General features: G+C 45.2%; 1 protein-coding gene across 1 annotated transcript in view; it reads right to left on the reverse strand.

Moving 5' to 3' along the window:
• The window catches only part of POLD3 (DNA polymerase delta 3, accessory subunit), a 526,599-nt gene that overhangs the window by 173,042 nt on the left and 329,591 nt on the right, over positions 1 to 23,966 (reverse strand). Inside the window, exon 7 of the mRNA XM_069640165.1 lies at positions 12,583 to 12,655. Coding sequence (XP_069496266.1) covers positions 12,583 to 12,655 — 73 coding nt within the window. The remainder of the gene's footprint in view (positions 1 to 12,582; positions 12,656 to 23,966) is intronic.

Here is a 23,966-nt window from a genome sequence, read left to right on the forward strand (position 1 = left end):
TTCAGGCCTGCAAGTTCGGTGTCGTACCAAGTGTTATGCTTTGAGGCAGGTTTCAGACGGATTCTCATGACTAGGGCAAGAATGTATTTGTATTTGTATTTTGCATTTATTGTTATTATATAGCGCTTTAATCCAAAGCGCTTAGTATTGGTGATGGAAAGAGGAGGTTGCGCAGGGCAGAGTCCGAGGTAGTATCAGAGGTTGGAGGTTGAGAGGAAGGGGGGGGGGGGGAGTGGAGGTGGAGGCAAAGGCAGCCACAGTCACTTGTTTCATCGGGCGGGTATTAGTGAATGCGGTTGGTGCGACTTGTGGGGGTTGGGAGGTAGTCAAGGGGGCCACGAGAGGAGAGAGTGGTCTGACCAGGACAGAGGTGACTAGATGGGGGAGAGACCGAGGTTAGAGTGTATGAGGGCATCCAGAGTGTCCAGCTGTGTGGGTTGGCCCAGAAGGGAGAATTGAGAGGGAAAGCAAGGAGCAGAGGTCAGTGAATAGAGTGGATGCAGAGCCAGGGGAGTCCAGTTGAATGTTGAAATCACCCAAGAGAAGGTTAGAGGTGGAAAAAAGTAAAGAAGAGCAAACGTCAGCCCATTCAGAGAGGAATAGGGAGGTGGCGCCTGGAGGCTGGTAGATGGTAGCAATGGCCAGGGTGGAGGTGGAAGAGGTGACCAACTTGCAAACCAGTCTTTCAGAACAGGAATAGGTCTGGGTAGGTAACATGGAGGCAGGAACCCACTCAGGGAAGATTAAGGCAACCCCCCGCCAGTGCAGTGAGGTCGAGGCTTGGAGATGATCTTGAAGTAGTCAGGAAGGAGGGAGTCAAAGGCAGTGACTGAGCTGCCTTGAACCAAGTCTTGGTAAGCTCAAGAATGTCGAGGTCAATGTCTTCAAGAAGGAGATCGATGTCAGAGGAGTGTTTGTTGGCTGAGCGGGCGTTAAGAGTCGCTAGGTGGAGGCAGTCAGTGCTTTTGAAGGTTTTCTGAGGTGGGGTACAGGGGCGTGGTACACCATTCAGCAGAGGAAGAGAGAGAGAGAAGAAGGAGATGCACGCGAAGGAAAGAAGTTAATGAGAGAAGGCAAGATGCGGTCAAAGAGAAGGAGTTTGGGTTGGGGACCCTGAACTAGAATGGTGCCAGTGTGATATACATTAACGTAGCAACAAGAGGATGCAAAACCAGCCAAGAGGACTTCCCACTTAGTGCCACCATTAATAGAGGAGTGGGAGGGAGGGAGAGGGAGTGGAGATGAGATGGGGAGTCCAGAGATCAGGAGAGGGGACAGAGAAAAGGATATCAGTGAAAACCTCTCTAGAGGAAGCACGGACAGGTTACATGTCTTCATTGAAAAATGTTTCAGTGAAAGATGTTTCTTCGAGAAAAAAAAAATGTATTGAAACATTTTTCACCTAATGTATATTAATGATACCTTTACCTGAAAATCTGTACATTTAATTTGCCGAATTTCTTTTTTTTATTTCCATTTTCTGCCCTTTAAAAAACCCCAAACATTCAAAAATATATATTTGTTTTAATTGGAGCGTTCCCCCCCAAACCTCTGTTTTCCAAATGTAACCCTTTACCCCACCCAAACATACATGCATATATTTTAGATAAGAAAATAATTCACTGAAAGATCTTTTTTCGATGAAAAAAGGTTTTCAATGAAACATTTTTCAATGAAAAGACTGTATACCGCAAGAACATAGGAGTCTGCAATGGAAAGTCCAGGGTTTGCACTCAGGATATCTTTTTTTGTACTTTTTCCTGCCGGACTTGGAGAGAGAAGGATGACAAGTGATAGTGTAGCAGTTAGAGAATATGGCGGAGATGGAGAGAGCCATAGAAGGGCAGAGGTTTTAGCGAAAGAAAGAGAGGAGTGGCATCACTGCACAGTTCTGGTTGAACTCACTAGGGGGCCTAGTAGATGGAGTGTAAGAGAATACGTGAAACACAGCAGGAATAGAATTACATTAGAAGAGTGGCACAGATATGTAACTATGCACATAGAATTGATTTTAAGAATGGGGGCAGCAAACTTTGCAAATGGTGCAGAGGAAATGCAAAACACCTAAATTAAATTTTTAAATCAACTGGATAATATACTTTTCTGAATAGTGGAACACTTATTCTAGGAACAGTAAAAACCTATAACTACGTTTCAGGATGACAGTTATTCTAGGGGAGTTGGACCTTGCAGTGTAATATTCAATTACAGTTGCTTTTCCGTTCACAGACTAGGGGAAGCAATAACTTGTTAACTTATTTTTGGATGGCACACAGCTATTCAAGGTAAATAAAACCTCTATATACTTTTGTAAGGAGCTATAAGCAACCTAAAAGGTAAGTATAACCTAGGCAGACATATTCTGGACAGGCTAACAGCAAGTCAGGGAAAGCAAGACCCAATTGGGGACACTCATACAATTATCCTAACAGGAATAATAAAGTGAAACCAGCAGCATTACTTTTGGGAAGAAGGGACCCCAATTCACAGGTGAGTAAGTTAACCTTCCATCTACGTTCTATTAGAATGGTGAGATAGTTTAAGGACAGTAAGACTTTGAGAATACTTATTTAAGAAGGCAGACAGCTTATTCAAGGTAAGTAAAGCCCATATATACTTTTCAGAATGGTAGAACAGATCTAAGGTAAGGAATAACTTTTTTTTTTTAACTATTCACTCTGGGAGTTTAATGTTACCAACTAACTCTTTTTCAAGTAAGTACACTTTTCAACACTTGTTCTACTTTTCAAGGCAGACCCTTTAAATTATCTAGTCCTTCCCAATTCTAGTACACGAGTTCTCTCAGTGGGAGAAGAGGGACCCTAGTGGTCTATGAGCCATCTGTAGGCAGGGTTGGATATGGCTCAGTTGCAGGCAAAGTTCAGAGTTCCAGAGAAAGACAGTTCAAAATAAGCATTTTACTTTACAGGGACTTCGGAGAAGACACTTTAGGAGGATTCCAGAAGTGGCCTGGGTGAACTGGACGAGAGACCTCCCAATCACAGAAAACATCCCAAAACTACAGAGGAATCACAAGAGACTTAAGGTAAGTAAATACCCATGCGAGCGCAGTACCTCAGCACAGAAGAAGATTTTGCAGCAGGAGGACCTCAGGATCTGCAGAAGAATCACAGGGAAGGCTCTAGGCAAGGTTTTCCTTGCGGCTAGATGTGGCTATGAGGATTTGGCACCTTTTTGAGGAGCACAGAAGACAGAATATCGTCAGTTGGATAAGTGTCGTTTGCAAAGTTCAGCACTCTGGTGAGGGGACGTTTCGTACTCGATTCACATCTCTGGAGGTCTAGCAGGATGCCCATAAATTTCAGCAAGATTCGAAACACTGTGCACCCCACAATGGTCAAAGTCCCAGGGTATTGGGGTATTACAGTATTGCAGCCCAGCAAGGTCGCAGCATGTTGTGGGATGCCTCAAAATGCAGGTCTTCTTGAGCCTAGTGGGTCTCACCAGGATCTGGGTCAGGGCCATCATTTTCAGAGTCCCCAGGTCGATTGGAAGGAAGGGTAACTGCAGGCTCCAGTTACACAGCAGGCTCTCTGGTCGCTGGTAATTGTTTCAGCCGCAAATTCTTCATCTTTCTCTACGGTTTTGGTTCCAATGATCGACTACCTCTTTAGCTTCCATGATCAGACTTTTATGCAGGAACCCAGCCAATCAAAACAGCCATGCAACATTCAAACCTGAGGGGGATGGCAAACCTTTCAGGACAGCTAGCCGCCCAGTTTGAACTGGATTCTCACAGGCAGGCTGGAAGACAAAGTGCTGCAGATTTTTGGACTCCTCCCTCGCTTCCTGCCTTCACAGACACTGGGGAGTCCGCAGGACTCCCACCGAAGATGGAAATCACACCAAGGAATTCCCCACCCTGGAGGTCGGGGGAAGGAACAAGAACGGAAAAGGAACATTGAAATGTAAAAAAAAAAAAAGAAGACCGGGCCGTTTTGGTCAAATGAGCACCCATGGGTGTCTTTCCGTGGCTGTGTAAACAGCCCATGGTAAAGGTGCACCGAATTAATACAAAGGTTCAGTAGGTAAGTTTAAAGGTAAGTTTGTCTTTTGTTACATTTAAAATGAGAAAGGGGTTCAGTATCTCCCTAGCATTCCACATAAGGTGGGGGGTACTGGTCTCGGCTAATAAAAATGTAAAAGGGATCCAAAGATCCTTTCTACCCTTGGGAACTGTAGTTCTCACAAGGTTAGCCAGAGAAAGTTAAAAGGTGAGCCCCTAGGGCAACTGAGCAACAATAGGCACTTACTGTCAAAAAGTTGTCAGAGAGGATAACTTTAAGACACTATGGAGAGTCTTAAAAATAGCACCCATAAAAAGAGTAAACGATTCTGTGAGTGTGAAAAACAGGTTCCCACACAGAGGTATAAGGAAAAAGAATCCACCAGTAAAAGCAAAAGGTTCTGGGGTTAATACAGGTCAGGGAGATTTATATTTACTATGAAAATCTTACTAACAAAGTACTTTCAACACTTGCTAGAACTTCAAGACAGAAGCCTTATCTTTTAAAGTCCTTTCCTATTCTAGGACATGGGTTTTCTCAGAGGCAGAAGAAGGACACTAGTGGTCTAGCAGTAGACAGGTCAGGATATGGTTCAGATGCAAGAAAGTCAGAGTTCCAGAGAATATCTCTTCAAATGAATTGGTATCAGCTTCAGAGTGCGTGAAAATTGTTAAGGGACTTCTCAGAAGGCTCCTTATATGCGTTCCAGCATAAGGCCTGGGCGAATGGTATGGGCAAACTCGCAAACACTCGAATCACCCACTCAGCCTCACAGGATCGACACAAGACTTAAGGTAAGAATTACCCAAGCCAACATAGTACCTCAGCAAAGAAGAAGAGCTTGGAGATGGTCATCTTCCCAAGGCAGCAGCACAGGACCCGGTCCCTGGATTCTTGGTCGGGTAACTGAAGTAACGGATGCTGGATGGGAACTAGGCAACAGCAGTCGACAGGCGAGGCTGCCAACAAAAGTTTCTTCAAGGCTTTTAACGGCTCTGCAGATTTTACAGATACATGCTGAGGAGTCGTCTTCGGGACCCCCAGTTCACTTGGAAGGAAGGGTTAAAACAGGCTCTGTTACACAGCAGGCTCTCCAATCGCTGGAATCAGTTACAGCCTTTTTTTCTTATCTTCCTCTTCAGATTTGGTTGCAGTGGCCGACTTGTCAGCAGCTTCCTGAATCAGACTATTTACCAGGAACCCAAGCACAACTTCTGCAAACTCGCCCTGCAGTTTACAGAAAGGGGCGGCTGGCTGTCCAATCAAGACAGCCAGCTCCCCAGTAGGAACTGGTTCCTTTCAGGCACACTGGAAGACAAAAGGCTGCAGAGTTTTGGCAGGAAACGCAAAGGGTTCCAGCAAAAGACAAAATTTCAACCAGAACCTCCACCGCCTAGGGCGGCAAAGGAAGACCTAAGAAACAACAAGCACACTCATAATGGCGAAAAAAGAAGGAAGCCACCATTCTAGCAAATGGTGACCCTCCTATGCATTACCGTGGCTGATTTGACAGCCTGCAAGTAATATTAACTAAAAATTCATCAAAGTATATACACTGCCACCAGCCACAATGGCTAGCTTGCTATTGTAACAACAATGTTATTAGGTCAGTGAGAAAGGGGAATACTATGCATCTCCCCAGCACTCCACAGAAGGTGGACGGCAATCCCACTTTATCCTTGGGAACAGTAGTTCTATAGTTCACCCAGCTGTGTGCTGCCATAGTAAAATGCAGTCCGACGACACGCTATAGCAAACTATAAATCCATACATACATTATGGAGAGACATAAAAAGGTCACCCATAAAAAGAGTAAAAGACAGGATGAAAGGGGAAAAAGATTTCCACCCAACCAAAGAGAAGGAAAAATAATCACAAAGTCCAGCAAAATGTTCTAGGGTTGACACAGGTGAGGAAGATTTATCACATAACTGAAAATCTTAGCTAACACACAACACATGGGAACGATAGCAAAAGTGCCAAGAACTGTCAGGGAGCAATCTCCCCAAAGGTCAGGATATAAAAAGTCCTGACAAAGTACACACATTAGGAAGAAGAGTTGATAAAGCCTTAACTCTGTTGCTTGCAAGTCCTTGGGAAGTAGTAAAGAGACCTCGAAAGGATTGTACAAAGGACTATCCAGGGACAGCCTACAAAACAGTTCCAAATAGATCAGGAGCAGGGAGTCATTCCCCAGGTCTAAGAGTATTTAGTCAATCAAACCCTATTGCAAGAGACTGCTGCAAGTCAGCCTAAGACTGGATTGTTTCACCACGGGAAGGGAGCCATTCTCCTGGTAGCTTTGATAAGAAGTTAATTGAAACCTTTTTTTGTTTATTTCTTAGTGGTAGGAATAGAGTAGTTGGTTTGAACAGAGAACAGTATACTGGTTTTTGACTTGCATCCTGATTAGCACTAGAGTTATTTTGTGTTGAGGTACGGAAGACCCCTCTAGAAATAGGGAAATGCAGGTTCTTTTATTTATTTGATTAAAAGTCTACAGCCAAATTGATGCCACTTAGTCAGCCTCCATGATCCCTGTTAGGGAGATGTATCATTGTTATGCTTCATCCCCTCTCCTGGTGAGACTCCCAGCACCTTTTGCTGGACTTCTGGACCTTCTTCTAAAAACCTGAATGAGTGGAGCCTTTTCCCACTCATTCATTCTTATGGGCTCTGTCTTTGTGAAACTCTATTCTTTGTACCTATCCTATGGAGTCTATTTTTCTCCATAACTCTTAAAGGCATCTGTGTTTTACTATTGCAGCACACAGCTCCTTGTGGGAAGTTTTGCTTGGGACCCTAGGGGTCCTCCTTTGAGATTAATTTTCATTATCTTAGAGAAACTACAGTCTTCTAAAACAGGATAGTCTGAGATTGGCACACACCACCTTATGTGGAGTGCCAAAGGGATACCTAGTATCCCCCTTCTCTCTGCTCGTGTGACTGTTCAGTCACAGACAATCTCCTAGTTATGGCTGCTAGCAGTTGACCGGTTCTACCAACTACTGTGTAATCTTTCTACAGCAGGCTATGTCCATAGCCCCCGTAGTGCACAATACCAAGTAACAACTTCAGGCCTCCCATCTTTTTTCGCCATTACTAGCGGGGGGGGAGGTCCCTGTCTAGGCTGAGTGTCTGGGCAGGCAGGAAGTGGGGGAGGAGTTTTCCACCCACCCCTGTCCTTTGTCTGCCAGAGTGCCTGAATGGACCAGCTCCCACTGTCCTGATTGGACAGCCAAATGCCCCTTTCTGTAAACTGCTGAGGAAGAGTGCAGAGGAGTGAGTGCTGGAACAGAATAAACGGTGAGGCTCCCGGAGTGAAAAACAAGTCAGCCACTTGAGACTGAAGTGATCGAAGAAGACTACCAGAGATGCCTGCAGACCCTTTGCAATACCGTGAAGCGACCACTGCTGTCCTGGCCCCGTTTTCTGTGCGACAGAGGAAACTCCAAAGAGGACGACTCCTTCCCTTTGACTGGTGGGAACAACCAGTCCCAAGACTAACTTTGATCTGAGCCATCTCCCGAGGTCCTGTGAGTTTGCAGAGCTGCAGAACCCCAATACAAGGAGACCTGCTGCCCACTTCGAGTGCATTGTCGTGGAAAGGCCAAATTCTTCCAAGTCTTGCAGAGCCCTCGAGGACACTCCATAGATCCAATCTAACTCGTCCAGACCCCTGATCAGAGCGTGGGTCTTGGTATAGGGAAATCTGTGCACCTCGGAACTGCACCGGCTCTGTCGGGCTGATGCCATCATCTTCTCTTTCCGCTGAAAATAGTGGACTCTGGACAGAACATCGGCCCGCAGATTACAGCGCTGTTGCATGGAGGAATAGACTCGGTGTGTCCCGTCAAGTTCTAGGAGATTCCGGAAAAACAAATCTTGCACATATTCGGCAAGGTCCTGGTCCAGGATGTCACACGGTATGCCCTGTATCCTGATATTGTTTCTGTGTAACCTATTTTCTAGGTCCTTCTGTTTTGTCAATATTGTTTCCAACTGTTCTTCTATGCCCAACACCCTGTTACTGAGCTCCGCTTAACCATGAGCCTGTTCGCACATAGTATTTTCAACCTCGTTGACTCGTGATTCTAAGCCCATTTTATGAGGATTAAGCTCTGCAACAGTCTTGACCATAGCTTTCTTAGTCGCCTTGATCTCCATTGTTAGATCCTGCTTCAGTGTAGAGAACATTTCCATAAGGTCCTCTTTAGTAAATGAAGATGGGGCGTTCGAGTTGGCCACACAAGGAAGCAGCAAATTAATCTCCACCGAGTCTCTTTGGCGTACCTTTCTTTTTCCTGCATGCCCACTAGTGATTTAATATCTCCTGCCTTAGGTTTTGCTCCTGCCTTGGCCATCCTCTTCAATTATGTCCCTGGGTATCTCGTGTTTCTATTGTCCCAGCTGTGCCTGGGTCTATAGTATCAACTCAGGGGACAGTAGACGAGATTCAGTGATGTTAGCAGGGTGCCCCAGGCTAATGCTTGCTCAGGGGCCCATGCTCACGATGTGCAAGCTACTTCAAAGCCTACAAAATGAGCCTCTGGACCTGAGGATCAATTAGTTAGCCAGGAAAAACAATTCAGGGAGTGCAAGCTACTGTCACCAGCCGGCCCAGGATCATCATAATGCCATCTCTTCCCTCAGCACCACCACAGTGAAGGTCCATAGATTGTAAGTCTGGCATGATCTTTCAGAGCACTGCAAGCCTCGTTTGCCTTGGAGCGGTAACAGACAGACCTGCACCTCTCTGTGTCACGACAGGTTATGGTGGGGGGGGGGGGGGGGTGGCAGAGTCAGTATGAAATATACCCGCTCTGGGCTGCATTCAACGGACCTGCTCTGTCAGCCAGTCCGTTGCTGTGCACACACGTTGCCCTCTATGGAGGCCGCCCTGCGCTCCCTCTCCCACACTCGCCCTCGGGAGATGCAGGGCCGACATGCTGCTCTACCTGTCTCCCGATAGGCCGCTTGGGAGAAGGCCGGGGCTCCGCTGCGCTCCCCGAGCCGAGGCACACCAAGATGGGCAGGAGCACGCTCCCAACCCCTCACCGCATCAGTCTCTGCCTCGAAAGGGCGCCAAGCGTTAGGGTCCTCCGGGGCATGGGCCGCTCCAGGGCCTCACCACCATGAACCCACAGACCCAGTAGCCGCCAGGATCCACCGCCAGCAATCTTGTTCCCTCAACCAGCACCGCTGGCCACCACACCGAAGCCAGCCTCTGGGTCCAAGGTGCGTCGGCGCCGCTCACATTAATGCAGCATCCCCCATGTTTTCTCCGGGTCCAGAGTCGGCTCGGGACCCGCACTCGTTCTGGTGGATGCACTGACTGCAGATCTTCAATTCTGCCAGCGGTAGGTTCGCCAACACCAGGGGAGATGCGCCGCACAACGGGGGGGATTTATTTCATGAATAAAGCAGCATTTAGGGTTTTTTGGAGGGTCACACAACAGAGCCTACAGCAAGCACACCCACCACAGGTGTCGCCTGCACACATTCACTATTAAGATGTATACATCCACCTTGGGGTGCTAAAGGGCGCTAACACTTTACTTTTCCCACAGTTAGATCATATATAAAAGCATTAATTGTAGCAAAGCAAGTTAATAAAACAAAGGAAAATAATAAAAACAATTTAAAAAAGTAAGAAAAAACACAAAAACACAGCCATAGAAAAATATGTCCTTTAATTATAAATGTCCTTCGCTACTAAAGGAGATGAAGTCTAGTGCCCTAAAAGTCACAGGCTGCTAAATTAGCCCTTTGCAGAGGGATTACAATATTTTAAAGCAGGCAGAAAAAATGTGAGAAAAGCTGACATGTAGGTCATGTAGTGAAGAACAAAAATCTCTCCTAATACCACCATTTTATGAGAAACCAAGGATGATCCTTGGCCAGGACACCACTAATGCGGCCAGGTAAGGGAGAGGTAGGGTTAGACTTAGCACCCATTCACGTTGAGGAGGGGGGCATGTCCAGATGTCACTGGAACAGCGGTAGCTTTCAATGCCATTACATCAAGTATCCTGTACACAAGCAAACAAGCACCGTCAATGTAGACAGTTTGTGTTTTTGTTTGGATATGGGATAGGTATTTACCAGGCACTGCTGTAATGGTATTGACTATTTAATGGTAGCAGCAGCAAAATTGTGCATATAATAGCAGAACCTCGCAATTGCCTCTCTAATATCTATTGTGACAAATCCCAGGTATTCGTCCCTTCTCCCCAAGGGAAAGCTCCCGCACCCACCTGTGAGGCTAGGGAGGTGAGCCTGCCCCACAAAACCCTCACCTAGGGGTCGAAGCAAGTGGAACCTCACTGAGAGAGACTCCCCTTTGGGAGCAAGGACTCCCGTCCTTGTGAGGAACTCCCTACAAATACAAAGTTAATTGCACACATGGGACCGACTACCAGGTAAGCCTCAGAATGTGCTATGCTTACCTCTGGCTGAAGGCAATGCAAGACGGAACCTAATGGCACCAGAAAAGGAAGAAGTCTCTTTAATGCGAGACGCATATATAACTGTGCTGAGGAGGAAGAGAAAGGAGGAGAAGCCTAATCCGCAGGGGAAACCCCCGGACATCATTACGCCGGTGGGAGGCAGATCAGAACTTAGTCAAGGAGCCCGTGACTTCTGGTGAGAGAGACCACGTGAGGAGATGTCGGAGAACCAGTGCAGGCAGAGGCGAGAAAAGTCTTGAGTCTACAGAGAGACGAGCCAGCAACACAGGGGTGGCGTGACCACCAGCTGTAAGTGGCGGAATGACACCCTAGGAACTGCCCATACAGGAAGCGACCATCCAAACCTGTATTAGTTCATACACATTATTACAAATTTTAACATTCTCCTCATAGTTACCAGATAACGGGATGAAACATTGTGTGTAATCAGCAATGCCTTTCTCTTCCATCAAATTAAAAGGGGCACTGTAAAAATATTATATAGGGAGGGATAAAGACATGGCCCTTGGGAAACGCCAAACTGCAACAGTGCCAGTACTCCCTCAGCTACCTCACTGGACATCCTGCAAAGTTTGTTGCGTTGGAAGGACCAAATCCAAGACGCAACTTTATCTGAAAACGCAGCAATTTCTTTCAACCGGGTGATTAATAATAGGAGGTCCACGCGGTCGAATGCCATATTTCCTTTTGACTTAGACAACGGATGAGCACCTTTAGTTTCTTTAGCTAGGTAGGGTATTCCCTTAGTTATGGGGAAAGTTAGGCCTTCTACTTATAATTTCATTAAAGAACCTGAACCATGTCTTTCCGAGTGTCCGACTCCTTCTTCCGACCCACCACACTATACACATGCCAAAACCGTTGGCTTTGATAATGCATGTTTTGAACAGGTCTTCGAGCGAAGGACAAGCATACTGCTGCTGAAGGCCGACTTGCTGAAGACATTGATATTATACAAAATGCACATTCAGAGCTCCAGTTAAACCAATATCGTTCAGAAGACTGCTTTATAATAACAATGGCAGGCACTTCAAGCACAGCGTTGGATGTTAATGCTTGTTAAAGCTAGTTCAAAGAGATCCTAGGAGGATGCGTTTTGGGCTGGAATGGGCAGGACGAGGGTGCAAATGGCCATTGGGTTTACCATGGCCATAGGAAGTTAATGGGTGGACAAATAACCAAACACCTACAAGCTGGGTCCCTCCTCATTACCCATCTTCCCATGGTGTACTCTAATAAAATAGTTGCAGCCTATATGTGGCGCTTTAGTGCCACCCAATGGCCAAATCTAAAATGGGACACCCACACCCCTACTAAAAAAGATTTTGAATAGGAATCTAAATGTAAACATGGAGATGAGCCAACGGATTAAGTTATGGGAGTCAAAGTACCAAAAAGGTGCAATACAAATGATGTTTAACTGGCATCATAAGCCAGAAAAACTAAAACAAAAAGGGTTCTTGTATCTTTCGAAAACTACTAGATACAGTGTGAAGAGATAGGGAATTTGGTAGAGATGTCCACAGTTAGAACCTCTTTTACAAAGAAAACACAAGTACAAGTGGGATAACATATCCCGAATACCTCAAAAGCTACATTGCAGAGATTGAATGACCCCTCAATGCAGCCAGTGCATATTTGTACAAAATAGCAACATTGCTCTCAAACAGTAGGGAGGGCCAAGGATGAGAGGAAACGGCACTACAAATTGTAGAGGAGTGCAGTTTGAAGGTGTGCGATCTAAAAGGAGCATGGCTGCCCAATTTACCAAGTAAAGGGTGTCACAATCCTGCATCTCCAGATTTAGGCACTGGTCCTCAGCTACAATTCAATTCACCTATACTTTGTGTATTCAGAAAACAGTGTGTCTGGATAGGATATCAGGCCAAAGGGAAAACTGATCTGACAGCGCTTGTCTTATGAACCCTTTGCTAGCTGTAGCTTGAAGCCAGCAAGCTTAGTGACTCCAAATCACCCCAGAAAACATCCCATCTCTTTAATTCCGAAGACAATTAATATTCTAGAGCACACTGGTAGAGAAGGCTTGCTACAGTACAATAATACAAAATCAATGCAATACGTACTCATGGAAGCTTTACCAAAGAAGTTATTCACTGCATTGGCCTTGGCTGTTGATTTGCTGCTTGCTGCAGATGCCTGCATGTGTTCACAGAAACATGTGGTAAGAGACCATAAAACATACATATTGCTATATATACATACATATATATATACATACATATATACTGTTAGCATCACTATTAAAATATCTATTATGAAACGCATCCTAAATAACTTGCTGGAGAAACATTAAAAGTCAATAACTTACAACAACCGATAGATCATGCATGATGTAAAAAAGCACCATTTCTACCAGTCACACCATGCAAGAGCATTATGATAGTCCAACAAGGCTGCAACTAAACTTCATTTTATTAAACAGAAAGATTGCTAAATGCACAATTTAGAGCACAGAGACCCCACCCTTGGACTTGCGAGTAATAAGCGCACGCTAAGGTGGTTATATACTGTCTAGTGCACCTCCCGCCCCTGTGGGATTTGAATAGGGATTGAATGCACTGCCAAACTAAGAGCATGTGTGCACGGACTAGTGTTAGGGAGTTGTACACAAGTTACTGTCTGGGACAGAAGTTATGAAAATCTCCCCTTGGGTGAATAGGGTAACACTACTTAGGTTTCACCTGGACCAAACAAGGGTTTGGTAGATGGCGAGCAGCCAGGCTTAATCTAAGGAGGGAGGAGGGAGATAGTGGGGTACAAAGAACTCAGAGCATACACTTAGTCCAAGAAAACACGAATACACTTAGAAGTTATATAAAAAATAGGCACCAATTATATACACTAAAGCAGAGGTGATAATTCACAAGTCAAGTAAGTACTTTAAAACAGTATAATAATATAAGATCACTTTGTAATATTATTTAGATAGTAAACAGTTGTAGTAACTTTAGAATAGCATTGGTAGTAACGAATTTAGTAAAAGCATCTGAAACAAATGAACTGTTCCAAACGTGTATAACTTTTTATAACTTTATTCCAGCATGTATTTATGAGTCCAACCCTATCTTATGTGAGTCTCTCAGTGGTCAGCTGGGTCACCAGTGGCCAGAGGTGAAGCAGGAAAGGCGGGAAAGCGGGGTAAAAGGTTCAGTGGGGCAGTATCATCGTTATGCTTCATCCCCTCTCCTAGTGAGACCCCCCAGCACCATTTGCTGAACCACCTTTTTCTTTCAATCCTGAATGAGTGGAGACTTTATCCACTCATTCATTCTTGTGGGCTCTTGTGGGCTCTGTCTTTTGGAACTCTATTCTTTGTATTCTACCTATACTATGGAGTCCGTCTGCTCCATAGCTCTTAAAGGTAAAGGCATCTGTGTTTTACTAATGCAGCACAGTGGTATGGGCAGTGTTGCTGGGGACCCTTGGGGTCCTCCTTTAAGATTCTTTTTCTATATCCTTGAGTAAGTAAAGTTCTGAAGGATAGAGGGATACTTGGCATCCCTCCCAAAACTCTATACTGAGAGATTGCCGCACACCACCTTCAGTGGAGTGCCAAAAGGATACCTAGTATCACCCTTCTCTCTACTCCTGTGACGTTTTAGTCACATAGATAATCTCCTCGTTATGGCTGGTGGCAGTGGACGTGTTCTACCAACTATTGTGCAATTATTATACCACAAGCTATGTCCATAGCCTTGGTAATGCACAATAGGGGCACCGAAGTATCAATTTGGGGCCTTCCCTTCTTTTTTCGCCATTATTAGCGTGGTTGTCCTTTGTTAGCCCATCTTCTACCATTCTGGTGGAGTGGGTGGGGTCAGTGTGTGTGTTTTGCCTTTGGCGGGAACTCTTGGGTATCCCTGCTCAGGCTCAAGAGTGGCTTGGCAGGCAGGAGGTGGGGGAGCAGTTTTCCAACCCATGTCCTTTGCCAGAGTGTCTGAATAGGACCAGCCCCCACAGGGGGTCTGGCTGTCCTAATTGGACAGCCAAACATCCCTTTCTGTTAAATGCTGAGAGAGATTGCAGAGGAGTGTGTGCTGGAACTGCATAAAAGGTGAGGCTTCTGGAATGAAAAGCAAGTCAACCACTGGAAGCTGAAGTAACCGAAGAAGACGACGGCCAGAGACTCCTGCAGACTCTTTGCAACACTGAAGCGACCACTGCTGTTCTGAACCTGTTTTCTGTGTGACAGAGGAGCTCTGAAGTGGACGAATCCTTGCCTTTGGCTGGTGGGAACGACCAGTCCCAAGACAAACTTTGAATTGAGCCATCTCCCTAGGTTCTAGGAGCTTCCAGAGCTGGGGAACCCCAATACCAGAAGACCTGCTGCCCATTTTGAGTGCATCGTCATGGAAAGGCTGAATCCGTCCAAATCTTTGCTAAAACCGTAAGGACACTCCGATCCAACTCGCCCAGACCCCCTCATCAGAATGTGGGACTGCAGGAAGGGGTGAATATTGACCGGACGATCTGTGTCTTTTGTTGGTGTTGCAGAAAAGACACCAGAACCACAGAGGTCGTGCCCTAGGTCCTCCCTCAAAACTGCTGCTGAGAGATCCATTGTCCTGCCTTCAGTCACCAGACCAAGGAATCCGGAGGTCGAGTCCAGAGCTGCAACCTCACAGAGCATCCAGCACAAACATTTTTTCTTCTAATCTAAGGTACTGTGGGGAAAAAGGTCTTGCTTACATGATTCCACAAAGTGGCTCCAGAGCGTTGGATTGCACCTAGACGGGTCCCCCTCTTACCTCTGACTAAAGCCGCTACTTGTGTCCCTTCGAGTCCTTTAACAGGTATCCCTTATTAGTGGTTAACTCGCTGCTTCTATAACACTAGAGACAAAGAAATCCTCAGGAACTCTTTGTATTCTGCTGCTTGTCAAGACTTTGAGCCCTCTCTGGTAGTTCGGAGAGGGCTCAAAGTCTTGACAAGCAGCAGAAGACTAGGGTTGCATTTTTGGACTTAAAAGACTTGTTGCAGGGAGAAACCCTCTCTAGAACCTTGAACCAAGCTAATGTTACACTAACTATTTTGCTCCCTTAAAGTGACTTTACTATATGTGTTTGCAGAGTAAATGTGTTACCGTATGAACTGTTAAACGCAGGTGCCCGTAATAACCGATAATACAATAACATTGTCTTTTCCCTTTCGAACGTTGCTACAAATGTAACCGCGACCAAACACAAAAGTGAAAGTGTCCTAATATTCCGAAGTATTCCAGTGTAAACGTCTGAAGTATTAAAGTGATTCTGGGGTGCGAGATATAGCTATCTGAACTGTTAGAACGATATATAATGTTTACGCTTCATTCCCTCTCTTAGTTAGACCCCCAGCATTTCTTGCTGGATTTATGGCCCTTTTTCTTTCGATCCTGATTGAGTGAAGCCTTTTTGCACTTTTGTGCTTTGACTTTTGGAACTCAGATCTCCGTGTTTCACCTTTACTATGAAGTTTGCTTTCCTCCATATCTCTCTAAAGCAGTGGTCTTCAAACATTTTTGGCCTCGGCCCCCTGAGCAAAAGCTGGGCAGGCCGCCCCCCCAAAAAATGCCAAAAGGACAGTATGCACAAATGGCTATGAACTATTGCACGCCGTCACCACACCCTACTGTCAGTATAGTCCCTGGGCTCCCCCAACTTCTCCCATCACGGTCACTGGGATCCCTCATCCCACTCCTACCCAGTCCCTGGGATCTCCCCACCATTATCCCAGTGCTCTTGCCCATCCTGCTCCCACCACAGTCCCTGGGCTCCCTTCATCCCCGTTCCCAGCACAGTTGGGAGGGCCGGTAAGAGCTGGCAAATTTTTAAGTGGAGGGGCATAAATGTTTCCCATAAAAATGCCATAACGACCGAGCACAGCGAGGGAGCCCGAACAAATCAAACAGAATTATTTTTAAATAATGGGTTAAAATGTTGCATTTTAGGCCCTACTTTTAAAGCCCGGTCAAGCATTTTAGCCGGTCAAGTGGCACAGCACGTTGAGCGCTCGCTTTGACATCCGTGCAGAGCTTGCTAATGCAGGGTCGAATCCCGGGAGGGCCAAACTCAGCCTTTCATCCTTCCGAGGTCGATAAATGAGCACCACACACCGTGGGTAACAATAAGCAGCGCTCAGATACCTGAGGTTTCGTAGCGCTATATATTATAAAAAGAAATGGGTAAAAAGCCGAACAGTTTGCAATTGGCACTGGGGTGCCAAGGGAGAAAGCATGGTATTTTTGATGGGACATCTATGATATATATCCAGTAAAAAAAATATCATCCCTGTCCCCGGGGCTCCACAGCGCCTCAGAAGAAGAACAGATTTTGGCAGGTGGTTAGGCGGGTTGGGCAACCAAGGCATTTTTAAAATGCCTTTGTTGTACAACCCTCCTTCAGCCCTCTACCCCCCCACTTGCCAAACTCAGCTCAACAGACCAAAACAAACACACACACATTCACACAGCAATCACTGCATCATTCAAACGAGCACCCATCGCCATACAATCACTCATAACACAAGCATACATGCATCCATACACATATTTAAATAGAAAATAAATGAACACACGCACCTTCTGCAGGGGCCTGCGTGTGGGTGCTGAAATGCCCCGCTCTAGGTTGCTCTGTCCGTATATGCGAGGAGGCGCAGGAGCTCCCGCTCGCACATGGATTGCCCCAGCCAGCATTTCCAATGTGCTATGCAAGGCTGGCGAAGCAAAATGCCCCCAGCCTTACATAGCTCAGTGAGCATGTGCGGCTGGGGAAATGACCTGTCATAGGGAAACAGTTCAGCAAAGCCCAGGAGCACTCCCTCAGCTGGAAAAAGCAGCTGAGGGAGTGCTCAGTGTTTCACTGGGCTGGCTCCTCAGCTCCTCCATAATGGGTGAAGGGGTCACTGGGTGGACGCCCCCGCCCATTATGGATGAGCCACAAGGCTTGGACTGGCATATAGGGCAATGCCCGTAGCAAAAATGCTAGTGTATGCCAGTCAAAATGGGCCACTTTTTTGGCCAATGTGGGCCAGTCTGATGAGTTACTTCACTATGCAGCTAGTAGTTTTGACCATTGTTGCTTGATAAATATTCTTTAAATATCACAATTTGCTTACATTTTAACACTTTTTCATTGGTGCCTGAGACAGTTTTATGGTCCAGTCCGACCACGTGAGCTGCCTCAGAGCCATTTCCTCCAAACAAACAAAAAAAAGAATTAAAAAAAAAACTTTATTTTTATTATTTTTTACTTTTCATGCTGGGCTATCACGAACCCCCCTTGCCCCCAACGCCCCAGCCCCTGGGAGGGGTGCGCGCCCGACAGTTTGAAGACCTCTGCTCTAAAGGCGTCTGTGTTCAACTTTTGCAGCACACAGTTCCTTATGTGCAGTGTTGCTGGGAACCCTTTGGGTTCTCCTTTGAGATTCTCTCTTTTTCATTACTAACTATAGTTCTGAAGGATAGAGGGATACTTTGTATCCTTTCTAAAACGTTATACTAAAAGTTTAGCACACACCACCTTATGTGGAGTGCTAAGGGGACACCTAGTATCCCCCTTCTCTCAGCTCCTGTGACTTGTTAGTCACACAGACAACCCTATAAATATGGCTGGTGGCAGTGGACGTGTTCTACCAACTATTGTGCTATTTTTTTACTGCAGACTGTATTCACAGTCTCGGTAATGCACAATATAGTCACCCATGTACTAACATGGTGGCTTCTTTCTTTTTTCACCATTTGTACCGTGTTTGTTCTTTGTTAGCCCTTCTTCTACCATACTGGGACAGGGAGGTCTGTGTGTGCGTTTTTGCCTTTGACCGGAACCCTTTGGTGTCCTCGGCCTAGGCTCCAGTGTGGCTGGGCAGGCAAGAAGTGGGGGAGGAGGGTTTCACTGCGCTGCCGAGTGCATGACTGGAACCAGTTCCCACTGGGGGACTGGCTGTCCAGACTGGACAGCCACCCGCCCCTTTCTGTAAATTGCTGAGAGATTGCAGAGGAGTGTGTGGTAAAACTGAGCATAGGGTGAGGTTCCCGAGGTGAAAAGCAAGTCGACCATTGGAAACTTTAGTAACCGTAACTGAAGATGGCCAGAGACACCTGCAGATACTTTGCATCACTGAAGCTACCACTGCTGTCCTGACCCCGTTTTCCACTCGACGGAGGATCTCCGAAGTGGACGACTCCTTCCCTTTAGGTGGTGGGACCAACCAGCCCTGAGACGAACTGCAGTTTGAGCCATCTCCCAAGGTACTGTGTCTTTCCAGAGCTGCAGATCGCGAATACGAGGAGACCTCCGGCCCATTTGCAGTGCAACGTCTTTGAGAGGCCGAATCCGTCCCAGTCTTTGCTGAGCTCCAGGTGACCCTCCAGAAACATGATCCAACTCATCTACATCCTCCCCCTCCCCCACCAGAGTGCAGGACTCAAGAATCGAAGATTGACTGGGCGAATGTCGTCCTGTTTGTGCTGAGAAAAAAGGCGTCAAAACCTCAGACTGACCGGGGAGACCAAAGAAATCCATGCCAAAGGATCTCTCGAGAGTGCTGCCGAGACATCCCATTCAGAGTCCTTCCCTTTGTCACCAGACCGAGGAATCAGGAGACTGGGTCTGTCGCTGCTGCAGAGAGGAGAATCCAGCTACGAACATTTGTTCCAACTTAAAGTACTGTGGGGTGAAAGGTATAACTTACCTTGAACCAAGAAGTTGCTCCAGAGTGACTGGAGTGCGTGAAGGAGGTGTCCATTGTACCTCTTAAAGTATTCACAGCATCTAAAGCTTATATCTTTAAACACTTTCTTGTTATCAACAGCTACAGCAAGAACAGTTAAGTCTACTATCGAACACAAGCAACCGCAACTATCAATTTAAGAGAAGTGCAATAACAGAAAATTCCGATAGATTTGTTCACGTTGATGTTGTCACTGTTGTGTGTTTTTTTAGAATATGACACTGCTCCTGAAGAAATTCTATGAATAACTATAAGAACTGAAACATGTTGAGTTTTACCATCTAGCATTAACACTAGAATGACGATCTAACAACCCTAATAGAGGTCCCGTGTTAAGTGTGAGACAATTACTGCTTCCCACACTCATCACAGAACCACACCTATATCATTAAGATGAAAGCCAATAATTGTTCTGGCAATAATTAAAGTGTCACAACAAAGTTGTTTGTCTTTTAAACAATATACAATCGTTTTATGCTAAGTACAAGGGATCACCCTATTACTTTTTTAAGCCACAATGTGTTTTTTCATGAATATAAAATTAAAATTTGATTGAATTATATGTTGTACAGTCTTAATTTAATGTTCGACTGTAAGCTGTTGATATACTGACTAACTACCTCCCCTGTCTCACAATATAACACCCCCGATAAAAGGTAGAGTTACTACACAAGTAGTATGAATTGGGTTTCCCTCTTTATAGTATTTTAGCCATTTAATGGACCATCTATCTTCAGAGATGTGCTGGCCTTTAGGGACCTTAGGGCAGTTCTTATGGCGTTATTTTGGAGGGTTTGGAGTTTGTTAATGTTGTGATTGCTGGTGCCCAAGTAGAGTGTGTTACAGTAATCCAATTTAGACAAGATTAACCAACTCTTTTCCTTCCTAAAAGACTTTATGTGGTTTTGCTAACTAAATACAACTAGCGTGTATCTTTGTCTTAACGCAAGGCACAGTCCTACCAATAATACGGTAGAACTGTCATTAGTGTCAAACTAACAAATGTACCGCAAGAAACTACCACTGAAGCAGTGGCCTTTGAAAAGTGTGTTCAAGTATTCCTAAGATTGTTGTTTAATTGAACTAAGTATTTTATTACCTTTCTTGTTTAAATATAAATCAATTATATATTTTAATATAGCATTTTAAGTGTAAGTGTTTCTTTGAGCTATTGTATTTACTGGGTTCAGTGTACTTCCCTACAGCTCACATCTTCCTACTATGATAAGCTGACTGCTCTGCCACTCGACCAAGGTTCCTTGATTAGTAAACACTTATACGAAGAGTTGGGGACCTGCATACCAACGGGATAGTTTTATGAAGTCATACCTCAAGTGGACTTTTGGAAACCCCCTAACACTGGTGTTACAGCTGGTGGGATTGAGTAGAATGGTCACATTGACTCCTGGTTGTACCTTTGTCCAAAGAATCCATCCACAAGGCTAGTTATTATACTGTGAACTACTAAATAATTGTAACAAATGGAAAACTATAAGACAGAGGCTCCTATTAATCTAACTGTTGAAGAACTGAAAGATGTGTAGAGAAAAATGATGTGGTACTAAAGGAAAGAAAGCTGAATTAATCCAAACTTTGTTGGATCACCAAACTACTGTGAGTAGGCTCGTAATCCCTACTCCCAGAATTAATATATCTAAAGTTAAACTCTCACTCCTTCCATCTTCCAAGAAGTGAGGAAGATGGGGAAGAGGATGTGAATACGTTTGTTGATCCACCTCCAAACCTCCTAACCTCTCAGTTACAAATACCCATGTCTAACATGTCAGCAGAGTGGATTCTAGAGCTAGGAAAAATGAAAATGCAGTACGAGTACAGAAAACTGGAGGTACAGTCTGAAATGCAAGAAAAATAATCAGGAAGGAAGTGCAACCCCGCCACAGAAGGAGATGAAGCATGAGTGGGATATGAAAATGTTGTCTCTTGACTCCCCTTCTGTTTCAGAGTCTTCTTTGCCAGACACCTCCAGGTTCAGGAAGCCTCATCTCCCAAAGGATTTGGTGAGTGTGTATGATGCTGAAACTGATATTCTGGATTGGTTAGGAACATTTGAATTTACATGTAAAATACAAGTTATAGTGAGAGTGAGCTTGTTCCATGGGTTATCTCTAGGCTCCCCCAGAGTGGGTTTGATGGAGTTAAGTGATGCAGAAAGACAAGATTACCAGTTGGTAAAGACTACTCATTGGCAGGTTTGGGAAGACCCCTACCCAATACCTGAAATGTTTTAGGGGCCACATGAAGAAAGATGGAAGCTTGTGGGCCACTTGGGTGTGTGAATGCCTTAAACACTAGAGTGGTGGATTAATGGCTACAAGCACTTATGATGGCGTGAGATTTCTTTTTATGCTAAAAAGCATGTTTGGTGCCTGTTCCACAAAGCTGAGACAGCACCTTGCGGACTAGTTTGCAAGAAGCTAGCACTAGTTGCTGATCTATGGGTGGCCAACAGGGCTACTCAAGGATTCTGGGGCTCCTCACAAGAAAGAGGATGGGAAGAAGCATAAGAAAGATCATTCCGAAAATCCCCCACCAACAGAGGGCCGCAAACAGAACATGGGTAAATATCTGTTAGGGAGCTCCTTTGCTGGACTAAGGGCTTTTTAACTTTTACTCCTTAGTGAGTGGACCTTTGTCTCACTCATGTGTTTTCCTGACTATGATTTTCTATGTTCCTTACTTTTTGGTAAATTCCATAGGCATCTGCTTTTGCATTGTGACACAGAGCACCTTTTGTGCAGTGCCACTGAGTCCCTTGGACTTCTCTTAATGTGCAACTACATTTTATTGGGTGAAATACTGTTCCCAAGAATATTAAGATGACCCCTGTCTTACTTACCTTTACTGGGTCCATCACACACCACCATATGTGGAGTGCTGGAGGGTTACATAGTAACTCCTTTAACCGATTCCTCATGTAACATTTTGTTACACTAACTCCCTTGAATGGCTGGTGGCAGTGGTTTCTTTTTTACTACCTGGTGACATGTATCTGCAGCAACCAAGGGTGACCATTTTTCACAAAATGGCCCCAGTCTTCTTTTTTTGCCATTTCTTGTTAGTTTGTTCTGGGCTTTTACTTTGTTTGCATCAGGTTTGAGTCCTATGTGTGTTTTGCCTTTGACGAGTTTCAGCCCTGAAGCCCGCCAAGGCTCCAGTGTGTCCCAAAACAACTTCCCTGTCCTTTGTCTCTAGGTGTGCCTGAGTGAATCCAGTTCCAATTGGCCAGCTGGCTGTCCTAGAGGACAGCCACCCTGCCATGTGATTGACAACCTAGAGCTGTGAATTAATGGGAACTTGTATAAAAAGCAAGGTTTTTGGGACTAAGAGGAGTGTGGACCACTGGGGGACAACATCCGAAGCAGAAGACGCCAGCAGCACCCTCCTGGACTGTGAAGTGCCCAGTGAAGCCCTGCAGCTGTGCTGACACTGTTTTCGAATCGACAGGGAAGATCCATAAATGACAACTTCCTCCATTAGGCTGGTAGGACCAACTAGACTCAAAATAAACTATTTTGACGCAACCTCCGACTTGCTGTGACTTTCCAAGGCTGCAGAATCCCAATACCCGGGGTACCTAGACCACCTGCGAGTGCATCGTCTTCTGAAGTGCAAATCCGGGAAAATCTTCGTGGGCATCCAGGGAACCCTACAGAAGCAAGAAATCTCCATCCAGAGTCCCCTCACCAGAATCTAGGACTGAGCGATCAAGGAACTTCTAACCAGAGCTGTTTGTCGTTCTTTGGCGCTGAGAAAAAGGTGCCAAAACCACAAAGCTGCTGAATCCACAGAATTCCATTGCTGCTGAGTCCCTCTCTTGAGTGCTGCCACAGGAGCCCACCAGACGTCCTCCCTTTCGTAACCACGACCAAGGACCAGGAACAAGGGACTGCTACATTGCATGCAGCTGGAACAACTTTATTTCAAAAGGTACTGTGGGGTTTGGGGTACATTATCCTTTTGCCATTTGGGGTGCTTCCCATCTTTGGGAGTGCGATTTAACCCTACACTAAGTTGACCTCAACTAATCCTGTACTGGCCTTACAGCTTGTGCTTTCCAAAGGGGACTCCTCTCGAGTTGCTATGATGTCTCTTTGTAACACCGACTATTTAAGAGCGTTTTTTCTAAGAAGAGGAGCATCAGAACCTTGACTTTGCACATTGACTTTGGCTGTCCTGGCTACCTAAAGGCCTCCTTCTGAACCTATTGGCTTTGACAGTTCTTGTTCCCTTACAGGTTTTAAATGTTGAGCACTTTAATGGTGGGATAATAGACTGCCTGCATCCCTTTGGGAGAACCTAACTGTTCTTATAACCCATCAGCCTGTTCTGATCTAACCCTAACTTTTCCTTCCTTAAACAACTCAATACTGCAAAGGTGATACAAATATAAATGTTATACTAACCTCAAAGGACGTCATCTCCAGGTGCTGGAACATGTGTAAAATATGAATGAATTACTCACCTACTTTATTGCTCACTTTTTTAATTGAATCCTAACTTTGGATTAATGTTACAACTAATTACTGCTTTTTAAAGAATGCTGTAAATATCATGTATAAATAAATAATAATCTAACTTTAACTGTGTAAGTGTTTACTTGGATACCTGTATTTACCAATTTCATTTTACAGCTCTACAGCTCACATGACCCCTCTTAAGATAAGCCTTGCTGCTCAGTCACACTACCAACTTGTGTAGTACAGGCCTATATTAAAAAGGT

Source organism: Ambystoma mexicanum, chromosome 7q (assembly GCF_040938575.1).
Source record: "Ambystoma mexicanum isolate Mex_15411 chromosome 7q, UKY_AmexF1_1, whole genome shotgun sequence".
Classification (NCBI taxonomy): domain Eukaryota; kingdom Metazoa; phylum Chordata; class Amphibia; order Caudata; family Ambystomatidae; genus Ambystoma; species Ambystoma mexicanum.